Below are 13,300 nucleotides of genomic sequence, written 5' to 3'. Positions count from 1 at the left end.
TTTGGTACACTTACCTAGATCTCATGGCTTGGTTGATGCTCTGTCATGCACTGTCAACCGTGGGACCTTATCTAGACAGTTGTGTGCCTTTCCAAATCATGTCCAATCAATTGAATTTACCACAGTTGGACTCCAATCAAGTTGTAGAAACATATCAAGGACGATCAATGGAAACAGGATGCACCTGAGTTCAATTTTGAGTCTCATAGCAAAGGGTCTGAATACAAGTTTGGACACACCTACTCATTCCAGTGTTTTTCTTTATTTTTACTATTTTCTGCATTGTAAAACAATAGTGAAGACATAAAAACTATGAAATAACACATGGAATCATGTAGTAAGCAAAAAAGTGTTAAACAAATCAAAATATATCATTCAAAGTAGCCACCCTTTGCCTTGATGACAGCTTTGCACATTCTTGGCATTCTCTCATCCAACTTCATGGGGTAGTCACTTGGAATGCATTTTAATTAACAGATGTGCTTTGTAAATTTGTAGAAATGTTTTTCTTTCCTTAATGCGTTTGAGCCAATCAGTTGTGTTGTGACAAGGTAGGGGCGGTATACAGAAGATAGCCCAATTTGGTAAAATACCAAGTCCATATTATGGCAAGAACAGCTGAAATAAGCCAAGAGAAACGACAGTCCATCATTACTTTAAGACATGGTTACTTTGAAGAATCTCAAAGATAAAAGATATTTGATTTGTTTAACACTTATGGTTACTGCATGATTCAATATGTGTTATTTCCTAGTTTTGATGTCTTTAGTATTATACAATGTAGAAAATAGTAAAAATAAAGAAAAACCCTTTAATGGTTAGGTGTGTCCAAACTTTTGACTGGTACTGTATGTAAATAAGGTATTTAAAAAATATATTATATAAATGTGCTAAAATTTCTAACCCCATAGTGACAAAGCGAAAACACAGGTTATGTTGGTTGGTTGCTAAGGATATCTATATTTTTTTTAATCCATTTTAGAATAAGGCTGTAACGTAACAAAATCTGACAAGTCACGGGGCCTGAGTACTTTCTGACAGCAATGTTTTAGTGCCTAAAAATAAGGGGATAAATGAATGTAAAAACAACATATAGTAATCTCTCAGATATAGGACAGACATTTCAGAACAAACTTCCTTTTGATAGTTTTTTGGACTATATGTTGTTCCATGTAGTGAATCTGTTATTCAATGTGTTTCTATTGGCTAATAGCAGTAATACCAAATTCAACGTTTCATCCCCCCAAAAAATATACCTTTTAAGTGGTCTTAAAATCGTAAATCAGATAGCTAAGGATCTTTGGTATGACCATATTAAACCAACTCCCTTCCCCAGCTTACACTCTAGAGGGTTTTTATCAAAATCCACAAAGAAATGGTTAATAGACCACAAAATCAACATTTTGCAATGGCCATCTCAGTCTCCGGACTTGAACTCAATTAAAAACCGGTGGTTTTAATTAAAGAGGGCAATCCATAAGAGAAGATGAAGGATATCAAGTATCTGGAAATATTCTGAATGAAGGAATGGTCTAAGATCCCTCCCAATGTATTCTCCAATTTCATATAACATTTTTGTACTTATTTAATACAGTATTTTTTTCTCAACTTTTAGCAAAGGTACCAATAATTATAGACCTGACTGTACATCTCTGCTTACACTTGAACCAGCTGCGTTGAAAAGCAAACCTGTAAGCAAAGCTGCAACGATATTCATAAAATAGAGGGGCTAATAATAGCTGAAGGGATGGTCATAAACATGAAACCCTGCAAGCAAATTATTACCTCCCCATGTACAAAAACTATTTATGGCATCAGCTGGGTTAGTCAGGTCAATATATTTGTGTTAACAGTGAATGACCATCTGGAAAATAGTTTTTTTTTTCTCATGACATAACTCCTCATTGGGGGATCTACTGTTAGGCAATACCAAAGGTTCTCATGCCTTATTGCTTACATGTTTTTCATGTTACCATTGTATACACCCCAACAACATTTTCTGAATGTTCCTTATGGAAGGACACATCTTTTGATTATTTCAAATTCCTCAGGCCTACTCATTTTGAGAGAGGGCAATGCATGTAACCTTTTATGCTTTTGTCATAGAGAGAAGTTTTGTCCGGTCAGGGTTAACTGGATACAATATTGTATTTATCTGATAAGTTGAGGTGAGAGACTGGTTTTATACTTACCCTGGAAATAAGGATATATCAGTGTCAAACTAAGAGATCTGTCAGTGTCCAACATTTTGGCAACGTGGAAATTGAGTAGACCTGCGTTGAGTGAGCGTTATGAACTACATTTCCCATCACTCCGCTGACGTCAGAGGGCTTTGTTCCAAACCACACGGTCGCCATTTTTGTTGAGTATTTTGAGTACATAATTTGCAACCGTACTTGAAATATCTTTCCCTTAGCTTGGCTGGAAAGTACAGGGTCTTATTTCAGAACTTGACAACCAGTTGTTTGAGGTGAGGGTATCTTTATGTTTAACAGCGAAATATAAGCTCATTACATTAAACTTAAAAGCGCAATAAACCATCTTGACGTTAAAGCTAATGTTAGCTACCGAGCAATCAACGTTAGCCAAGGCTGTTCGCTCCGAGAACTGTCAAAGTTGTAGCATGTTAGCTTATTTCGTGTTATTTTCAGCTTGTCTGAAGATAACTCTGATATTGCCATATCTAAACTAACCGATAAACAGTTGTCTAACGTTATATACTTGTTGTGTGCTAACCTTATCGCAGTAAGGGTTTGTTGACATAGCTAGTTAACAGTTAGCTAGCGTTAGTTAACTAACATAACATAAGGAAGTGGTTTCCACTAGTTACCACAGCCACGTAAAATGAATGACAACCACAATTTAGGTTTGTCTTAATTTAATGTTTGCGGTGGGTTTAGGTTTAAAATCAGATTTTAAGAAGATAAATTGTAGAAATAGGCGGGCTTTATGATTCTGTTGTACGACCCAAGTGTTAACGAGTAACGTTTCATGTGTAGATTTAAACAGCATCACACATACCACACGTTTAGCTAGCATCTGTCCTGTATATCAGCCAATCATGGGTTAGCCTACTTCAGCTGTATTAATAAATTTTGCTCTGAAGTCGGAAATGAAGTATGTCCACAGTCCAGTCACGTCTGACACGATATGAGACATGACAAGCAGACAGTCAGGCTAGCTTTTCACCAGAGCCATGCCAGGGGCAGCGCGTTCCCTTCATTGCAGCTGGTATGGATTTTACAACCAAGATGTATAGGAATGCATGAGGATAGGCTCTCTAAGCCGTCTTAATTTTTATTGCATAGGCTCACAACCTTTCCTTGTTTGGCAGATGCGGCGTTCCAAGCGCATGCGACACCCTGATGGCTGGGGTGAAGAGTATAGCTATGAGGAGAAGCAGGACATTCGCAAACGGCAGAGGCGCAGTTCCCATAGCAGTGACCGGGAAAAGAGACCGAGGCGGTACCACCACTACAAAACATACGAAAGGTAAATAAGGCACACTGCTCATGTAACATCAACTATTCAAGCTAAGATGAATAATGAATGTCATTGAATCTGTTTAGGGTCAGCATTGTTGAAAATGTTCAGCCAACATTCTTGAAGATGCTGTCATAAAACCTTTATCAGAACATATAACATTTTTATTATGGCAAGGGGAATTCAAATGTAAACACCACTGACTATTAATTGTAAACAGTTATACAATCAATCACAGGAATAGTATTTCTGGATATTAACTGGCATTTTGTTCTATTTACAATTTATATAGGCCTAAAAATGTATATATACTTTTATCTATTTACAATTGCATTGAACAAGTATGCAAGTACAAGTTTGCAGGTTCCACAGCAATCATAAACACAGTATTGACCAATAAATCCTTGGTGTTCTTGTGATCAAGCCCTAAGTAAGTTACAGCTCCATGCCATAACATGACATGCTGGGAGGTGGGATTTACTACTGTAAGATTGTCAGGTGAGGGAATGACCTCCATTCCAGGCATATGTGGAATGTGTGTGAGAGGTTGGAAACCCCTCTTACAGGCATGACTGTGCAGTCCGATCTATAACATGGGTGTCGGTGGAGAGGGGAAAGAGGTCCTTTAGATACTTGGCTGATGCTGCCTACCGGCGCCTGACCGGCCAAGACCCCTGCTGCAAGGGCTGATGAACGGGCTGATGAATAATACCACACGCCTGAGATTACCTTATCAACATCCTTGTTGTATTCTGTATTCGTCCCTTATTCTCATCCTTAGCAAGTGGCCGTTTGTCGAGCCAATGAAGGTGATCAGTCAGAATTTCACTTGCAGTGCATGTGTATGATCACAGTTGTATCCCATCATACAAACCATCAAAACATTGCTGTGATTTTTTTTTTTATCAAGCAATGTCTCCCACTTGATAATGAACATGAACTTGTAGTTTCCAGGTTGAGTGTGTTTTAACTGTAGTCTACCTTGACTACAGGTGTCCCCTTGACTCTAAGAAGCTGGAGCGCAGAGCCCAGGAGCCCAGTGTGGAGCGAGAAAGCCATGGGGCCAAGGAGAGGGATGGGGCCAAGGCTGAGCCGTGTAAGGAGCGGAGGAACAGAGACTGGCACCACTACAGCAAATCCTCCGCACGCAGTGGCCATAGCCACCAGAGCAGTCGCACACGACACCGCTCCCGCCGTCACAGCCAGGGGCGCTCTGACTCGGTATGATACTCTCCACCTGTCTAACTCTTTCTGTCTGTGGAATTGGGTGATCGCATAGTAGAACAGTAATCATCTATGGTTGATAATTTTGTTATTGGGGTTATTTGAACTTGCATAATTATTCCTAATTGGTCTGGTATTCCAAAACAGTGCTATGCTTTATTATTAAAAAGAATGTTAAACAATCATTTCAATCTTAAGTGATTGGAATGAAAGTTTGGATTAAGATATTAATTTCGGCACAAATATTAGATGCTATGCTTCAATAAAACTCAACCATTGAACCGTGGATGATGTTCTGCTACACTTCTGTTGTATAACTACTCTTATAATTTATTGAAAGAACTTCTATTGTGAGTCATGTCTGAAAATATGTTGCCATGTTTTTCTTCTGTAACACACATTATGGTGGCACCTGTGCGTTTCTCGGGGATGCATTTGAAATTGCTGCTGCCGTGGCCTGGCCTGGGTTTCTGAATGGGCCGAATATCCTCCCCCTCATCAACTTCCTCCCGCTGAATGAATGATTGGCGCATTCTGGCCTGGTTCTGGCGGGTTTATGATGATCATGGTGGTGATGCTGTTGGCCATGAACCCCCCCCCCCCCCCCCCCTCTCCAGAGGAGTCACCGCAGGAAGAGATCCCGAAGTTTTGAGGATGATGAGGAGGGTCACCTGATCTATCACAATGGACTCGTACTAAAAGCAAGATGTATAGAACACAAACCTTTCTTTCTGTAACCCTTTTGTCTGATGTATGTTTGAATTATGTCAGTGTAGGTAGGGTATAGCTTCGGGGCATTGGAATCTTAAGAAATATTGTAAAGCTTTGAGATTTGGAAGATTTTTTTTCTCTATCCGTCTATTAGCAGTAAGGCTAGAGAACTATTATTGTAGTAGTTTCCTAGTAATAGGAGTGAAGTGACAAATGCTATGTAGCCAGAGTGAGTAGCAGTGGTGTAGACAGCTGCTAGTCTAGTTATCTGTTCTTGTGTTGTAGATGCTCTGTTCTGATGTACTAACAGCTTCTCCTTTGCCCCTTTAGATGAGATTGTATCCACTTTAGGAGAAGGGGCATTCGGGAAAGTGGTGGAATGTATTGACAATCGGAAGTAAGTAACATCTTTATTTCTTGTTCAAGCCAACCGAATGGGTTTACACTCATGGCATTATCTTCTCCCTGTCAACCTCTGCTTTTGTAGTGATGACACGAGGGTGGCGCTGAAGATCATTAAGAACATTGATCGTTACCGGGAGGCTGCTATGTCTGAGGTAGAGGTGCTGGAACAGATGAACTCCCTGGACGACGAGAGAACCTTGTGAGCAACCGGGACTAAGGGACACACATTTTAGCCTACAACATTCTTATATACCTCTGACCAGCTGATTGGAGGTGATATACGAACAGGTGGTAATCAATGTTGCGCGTGGCCGTGCACTTCCTCCAGGACTGCCAGGAGATGCAAGAGATTGAACTTCACTGAGTTCGCCCCATTAGTTTGCACTATATAGATCGTTTTTTCTGTGATTGAAACAACATATCAGCCCCTTTTTTTTCAATGCAACAAACCAAAACAAATCTAACTTTGCAAGATTGAGTTTGTGGTTTAGTTGTAGGCAGAGGGGTAGCCGTCGAGCGGTCTTTCGATCACTTGCGAGTGAATGGGCTTTTCAGATCAGAGCACATAGCCATGCGTGTGCACATTTGTTGATATTCTTTGCTAGTTATTAGCCCAGTTATAATTAAGTATAGGTCAGCAATGGGGAATTACTGCTTCCTACAAGAATGCAATATGTAGGCTACAATTCAAGCTGTCTTTGAAAAGCCAGTCTGGTAAAAAAGCTTATGTCTTAATTAAAGGGGCAGTTTTGTTTTTTGACAGGCCTCTAATATGCAAATAAGCCAATAGGCAGAGGGATAGCCTACATTGTCTAATTCATTGTATGGTAATTAATTGTATTTAGTAAAGTGTTTTTATTTTTTTGCATCATACAATGCAATGTAGTCACCTATTTGGCCCATGATGTTACAGACCAAGTAAAAAATCATGAATTAATGTCAAGCCCTTCATGTAAAAACATTTTTTAAAGTCTCATGCAATGTAGGCCTGCATTCAACAGCACATATAGGCTACTGTAGGCTACATCATAGAAATCAAAAGCTATTTCCATGTGAAAATGTTATGGGATTTGCTCCATTGGTTTTGTTGATAGGCCTACATTACGGTCAAAGTGGCTACTGTCTAAAACTGTAAGGGTACTACTGTCTGTGTTCATTGTAAACGTGTACTGAAAGTTGCACAAAATTCTCACAATGTTCAAGTTTCCACTCACAAGACCAACAATTTGCTCACTGTCCCAAAAAAAGAGGGAATATTTGTGTTAATGTGTTTTCTTATTGCCCTCATACAGTGGCTGTGTGCGTATGCTGGACTGGTTCGATTACCATGGCCACATCTGCATTGTGTTTGAGCTTCTGGGTCTCAGCACTTTTGACTTTCTAAAGGAGAACGGCTTCATGCCTTTCACTGTGGACCAGATCAGACACATGGCCTACCAGATCTTCAGAGCTGTGTCCTGTGAGTAAAACTCTGGTGGTGCAAAACTCTGTTCAGGAGGAGTGTATCTTTTTTTCCTGTAGGCCGAATCGTCTCTTGTTGTGATGACTGCTGCTGCCTTCTTGGCCAGGTGTCCCTTGTAAAAGAGACTCCCTGTCTCAATGGGACTTTTCTGGTTAAATGTAAATAGATACAATATACAGCTTGATGTTTTTACAAAAAGCAACATGGAAATGGGAAGTTCTCTTTCTGTATATTAGTTGAACAAGATGTAAATGTAACATTAAGTGTCGTGGAATTTGAATAACCAAATACTAATTATCTTAATTTGAAATCATTGTAACTTGCACGGTGTGCTCTATACCATCAGATGGTGGATAGTTGTTTTCTTTTTGTAAATTGGAATTTAGGAACAAAGGAACGTATCTTAACACCTACACTCATTTTTGTTTTATAGTTCTCCATCGAAATAAACTGACCCATACTGACCTGAAGCCAGAGAACATTCTCTTTGTCAATTCTGACTATGACATGGAATACAATGCCAAAATGGTAAGTTGTCTGACCACTGCAAGTTGAGAGCACACACACACAGACACACACACACACACACAGACACACACACACACACACACAGACACACACACACACACACAGACACACACACACACACACACACACACACACACACACACGTTCATTGCTGCTAATCTGCAGCTTTCCTGGTCTAAAAACGTGCAGGGAGACGATTTAGATATTGACAACCTTTATTTAAGCATTTTAAAACACTTCAGTTTTTCCAGTCATGAGTATCATCCAATCCAACTCAATTTATGGATACGATAATGAATACAAGTATGGCCAGATCAGCACATCCCTACCCAGTCAGTAGGTCCAGATCGGCACACCCCTACCCAGTCCCTCCAGTCAGTAGGTTCAGATCGGCACACCCCTACCCAGTCCCTCCAGTCAGTAGGTTCAGATCGGCACACCCCTACCCAGTCCCTCCAGTCAGTAGGTTCTGATTGGCACACCCCTACCCAGTCCCTCCAGTCAGTAGGTTCAGATCGGCACACCCCTACCCAGTCCCTCCAGTCAGTAGGATCAGATCGGCACACCCCTACCCAGTCCCTCCAGTCAGTAGGTCCAGATCGGCACACCCCTACCCAGTCCCCTCCAGTCAGTAGGTCCAGATCGGCACACCCCTACCCAGTCCCTCCAGTCAGTAGGTCCAGATCGGCACACCCCTACCCAGTCCCTCCAGTCAGTAGGTTCAGATCGGCACACCCCTACCCAGTCCCTCCAGTCAGTAGGTCCAGATCGGCACACCCCTACCCAGTCCCTCCAGTCAGTAGGTCCAGATCGGCACACCCCTACCCAGTCCCTCCAGTCAGTAGGTTCAGATCGGCACACCCCTACCCAGTCCCTCCAGTCAGTAGGTTCAGATCGGCACACCCCTACCCAGTCCCTCCAGTCAGTAGGTTCAGATCGGCACACCCCTACCCAGTCCCTCCAGTCAGTAGGTTCAGATCGGCACACCCCTACCCAGTCCCTCCAGTCAGTAGGTCCAGATCGGCACACCCCTACCCAGTCCCCTCCAGTCAGTATGGACCGCTGCAGGAGACAGCGTGTAATAAGTGTCTTGTGTTTTCAAATGCAGAAACGGGATGAGAGAACTTTGAAGACCCTAGATGTGAAAGTGGTGGATTTTGGTAACGCCACCTTTGACCACGAGCATCACACCTCCGTGGTTTCCACCCGCCATTACAGAGCACCGGAGGTCATCCTTGGTAAGTGGCAAGAAACCAATGTGTTGGTGAAAGTGAGGAATGCAAGTCTAAATTGTTGTAATGTTTGTTTTCACAGAGCTGGGGTGGAATCAGTCATGTGATGTGTGGAGTCTGGGCTGCATTCTCCTAGAGTACTATCTTGGGTTAACACTGTTCCAGGTAGGTACAGGAGCAGTAGAGGGAGTTTCTTTCAGCAAAAATATTTGTACTGATACAATTGCCTTCCTGGCATTTTTGTATCCTGGGTGCCAGTCTTTCTGCTTAGGGCTGTGGCGGTCATGAAATTGTCAGCTGGTAACTGTCATGCAAATAACTGCCGGTCTGATGGTAAATTACCGTTAATTAACATAAACATGTTTAACATCTCCGGGCTTCCACACACAGCCTACAAGCCACTGATGTGGAGACTTATAAATCCCACTTAATATAGCCTACACCAACACAATAAATCCATTATTTATTTTGGGCAGGTCTAAAGAAACATTATGGTTTGAAGAAAATGTAGCCACTTTCAGAAGCGTAGAATGGCATATTCTGAGTCGTCCTAATATTAGGCCCTGATCTGGCTCTGCCATATTGCTGTGGGCTGCATTAGTTTATTTAGCAGACAAAATTTGCTTAATTCTTCTGGCATTATTTTATAGTAAGAAGAATATAATTGAACACAGCTTAATAAAATATAAATTATATTTTTCCCAAATTATTTCCGGGGGTGTGCACATGCGGCTGTTCTGTGTTGAGCACTTAACAAAGTGAATTCTCCCCACGAACTGTCTCCGTTAGTACGTTAGTCACATGCGTTATCTGACAGCACTGGCCCGATTTTGACGAAACTCGTGTGAATGATGTATCTTGCCATAGAGATCGGTCATTTACAAAATTACCGATTGGCCCAAGGCACGACCTACAGTAATAGTCACACGCGATCTCAGTTGGCCTAAGTCTCTCATTCACAATTTGACGAGCACTTGGTAATATTGTCACCCATCAGACTATTCTCAATTTAATCCGGTCTTTTACATATAGCCTACTAATGTGTGGAAGTATTTTGGATTTAGAATGGCCCACCAAAAAATTAAACATGTCATCCTTAGCCTGCACTCGAATAGCGAATGGCGGTTATGTGCAGTTTTATATATATATATATATATATATTTTTTTTATATGCCTGGTAGGCTACACCGGTTGTAAAGCAGATTCATGTGCTTAATTTTAAGACTTGAGCAAAAAATATTGCAGCACGAGGAAAGCTGGGATCCTCTTTAAATAGTGGCCAGTCAAATCTGTTTTCACAAGCGATTGCACATGACTGGGCTCATAAGAACCACCCTGTTCCATGGGTCTACAGGCTACGTTTAGTTATTCGGCCACTTTAGTTGTGATTACAAACTTTATCAAAACATATAGGCCTATGAGCTAGGCTATGTGATGCCTGCGACTGCTTTGAAAAAGGTGCAAAAAATATATGCACCGCATCTTGCCTTAGACTGCACACGCTGGGCATCATTCAAAAGTGATCATATTCTCACCCCTTAGACTATTTAGAATAAAATGTAGTCTTTACATGTACTAAATAATGTGTGAAATTAGTTTGAATTGAAAATGTGCAATTATCATGCACCTGTCGGAGCGGGGGAAAAAAGACATGTTATTCGTATGCACATAAATATTGAATGGATGACGCTTTTCCTGCAGTTCATTTTCATGCCAGCCAGGTAGGCTACTCCAGTTGTAAAGCAAAGCAATGTGCTGAATATTAGGAAAGTTGAGAAATAAATCAAGTAGGCTTAGCCTATGGAAAGCTGACGGATCCACTTTTTAATAGAGGCCATCAACTTTAATCACACAATTACATAGCCTATAGAAATGTTGCGCAACATGGGCTTATTATAGGAACACTTATTTCATTCCATGCATCAGCCAGCTATGAGGAGCTGGCTCTGGCTGCGCCACAGGCAACCCTATTTCACTCAAACTGTGAGCGCCAGGGCTCTCATGAAGGGTTTGATTAGATTTTTGATTGCATTTGCATTGACGTCAGCATGATTAGAGGGACAATAGAGTGCTGAGTACCAGGCTATTAGCGACTGGCCGTTAGCAAGTTTGGTAGGCCACTAATTACCATCAGCGGCGGCATAGCGCAGTTTTGGAGAAGCCTAGTTACCTTGACTCAGCGGTCACATAGAATTTGACTGCGGTCATGACTCTTGACTGCTGCTGTAACGGTAACACAGTCACCGTAACAACCTTATTTTAGCCTTCCCTGTAGCTCAGTTGGTAGAGCATGGTGTTTGCAACACCAGGGTTGTGGGTTCGATTCCCACGGGGGGCCAGCACAGGAAAAAAAAAAAAAGAGAGTGTATGAAATGTATGCATTCACTACTGTAAGTCGCTCTGGATAAGAGCGTCTGCTAAATGACTAAAATGTAAATGTAAAAATGTTATTTCTACTCTCTTACCATCTCCTGGAATTGTCATGCCATGTTTTGGCATGACAATGGAGTAGGCAAAAGCACAAACAGATCTGGGACCAGGCTACATTTTTTGGGGGACTTTAACTTTGTGAAATTTCAGACGCATGACAGCAAAGAACACCTGGCCATGATGGAGAGAGTTCTGGGGCCCATACCTGTCCACCTACTACAGAAAACCAAGTATGTTTAGTGTTTGTTAATGATTTTTGGTTGATAACCCTGAGTCTCAATTTCAAGATGCAGATTTACATGATCATTGACAAATGGTTGTCAATGTGTAAATGTATGTTTTTAAATTGTCCCCCAGGAAGCGGCGGTATGTGCATCATGACCGGCTGGACTGGGATGAACACAGTTCGTCAGGGAGATATGTGAGGAAGCACTGCAAACCACTCAAGGTAAAACTCAAACACTATTACAGTTACCTGTATGATAAGCACCATGCACATTAGGGACCACAATGGAAGTAAGTCACTGACTTGATTGTACTGTCCCTGTCACGTTTGCCCTTTTGTGAATCAGAAATACCACAATACAATCGCTGGAACAACCTCAATTGATCTGCACACATGAAATGCTGTACAACAACTAGATGCTGTTTCTAATATGTACTGTTTCTCTTGTCCCCTTAGCAATACATGTCCTCCAGGAGCTCAGACCACGAGCAGCTATTTGACCTGATCCACAGTATGATGGAGTATGACGTGTCCAGGAGGCTCACCCTGGAAGAGGCCATCTGGCATCCATTCTTCCACCCGATGAGAAAGGAGAGGAAAAAGTGACCCTGAAGACCACAGCACGCACTACTCTACATTTCTCTACGCCAAGGGAGACTTCTATAGACTGCATCAGTCCGCTATCTATGAGATTATTACCCTTGTTTACATACCGATTGAGTTTACCTGCCTGCTTCCTTCAGATTTAATTTATTTAACTTGTGAATCCGCTTGATCCCTTTTGATTTGTGAATAAATTTGTTTACTATGTTCTCAAAATTGTGTTCCTTCACATTGAACTAACCCTCTTTTTTATATATTTTATATTAATTGATTTGCCATAGAATATTGTCAGCCACATTTGACATCATTGGAAAACATTATTGCTCATTAAAGTTGATTGATTGCTAGACATGTTTTTTTTTTTTTTGTCATTTTCAATGCAGCATGGTCAGTAAAACAAACAGTGATAAGAATGGTCTGTTGGTCTACTTGTAGTAGTCATATTTATCCAGTTGATGGCAATACAACATCCCATGACTAGATTCCAGTTCCACTGTGCAAGAGATGGGATTTGAAATAGACAAGTGCACTTTCCTTGATAAGATTAAAATGTATTTGTTGATACAACATTTGAATAAATAACATTGTGTGACATTCCAACCCCCCCCCAGACACACGCACACTTTTCATTAATGGTTAATTTTATATTTCAATATTTTCTCAAAGTACAGTACATTTTATATAATCCACTAAAATGGTATGTCAAATCGATGAATGCTATTACTTTGCTTTGTTTTATTACATTTCATTGGGTTCGTTTACGAGTTTAATTCGTTTAATTATTCAGGTTTTCATCCATTTATTCACCATTATTCTAGAGATGAATTCTCAGCCAGTCTTTTTTTATTGAAGGGACTTCAGGGGGTGCTAAGAATGGTATTTGGCATCCTGTCTGTGTCTTACTGGTCGAAATCGTTCGACCTGAGAGCCCGTGAGCGCAACTACACAGCCTACGCTACTGTTGCGTCCAGCTTTCCTCCCCATTCACATATACTC

General features: G+C 41.2%; 1 protein-coding gene across 3 annotated transcripts; it reads left to right on the top strand.

Moving 5' to 3' along the window:
* Positions 1–2,344: 2,344 nt before the first annotated feature.
* On the top strand, positions 2,345–12,651 carry clk4b (CDC-like kinase 4b). 3 transcript variants are annotated; one of them, XM_014195919.3, is made up of 13 exons: positions 2,345–2,470; positions 3,335–3,492; positions 4,476–4,704; positions 5,325–5,415; positions 5,749–5,815; positions 5,906–6,022; positions 7,116–7,282; positions 7,719–7,813; positions 8,922–9,051; positions 9,128–9,210; positions 11,626–11,705; positions 11,833–11,923; positions 12,158–12,651. In XM_014195919.3, exons 2-13 carry the CDS (start codon positions 3,335–3,337, stop codon positions 12,305–12,307), a joined length of 1,458 nt encoding a protein of 485 aa, XP_014051394.2. In that variant the 5' UTR covers positions 2,345–2,470; the 3' UTR covers positions 12,308–12,651. The 3 variants fall into 3 exon arrangements, with proteins under 3 accessions (XP_014051394.2, XP_014051393.2, XP_014051395.1); XM_014195918.3 differs by lacking the exon at positions 2,345–2,470 and adding an exon at positions 2,533–3,231; XM_014195920.3 differs by lacking the exons at positions 2,345–2,470; positions 3,335–3,492; positions 5,325–5,415 and having other exon boundaries at positions 4,594–4,704.
* The last annotated feature ends 649 nt before the right edge of the window (positions 12,652–13,300 follow it).

This window comes from Salmo salar, chromosome 04, assembly GCF_965601325.2.
Source record: "Salmo salar chromosome 04, fSalSal1, whole genome shotgun sequence".
Classification (NCBI taxonomy): domain Eukaryota; kingdom Metazoa; phylum Chordata; class Actinopteri; order Salmoniformes; family Salmonidae; genus Salmo; species Salmo salar.
The sequence above is the reverse complement of the archived record's forward strand: the minus strand, read 5'-3'. Positions and strand labels throughout refer to the sequence as shown.

Excerpts from the sequence above, each read along its gene's own strand:
- clk4b (XM_014195918.3), top strand. The coding sequence starts at position 3,151 with ATGAGACATGACAAGCAGACAGTCAGGCTAGCTTTTCACCAGAGCCAT. Across the intron at positions 3,232-3,334 it reads CGTTCCCTTCATTGCAGCTG|ATGCGGCGTTCCAAGCGCAT; the intron begins GTATGGATTTTA and ends CTTGTTTGGCAG. Across the intron at positions 3,493-4,475 it reads CACTACAAAACATACGAAAG|GTGTCCCCTTGACTCTAAGA; the intron begins GTAAATAAGGCA and ends CCTTGACTACAG.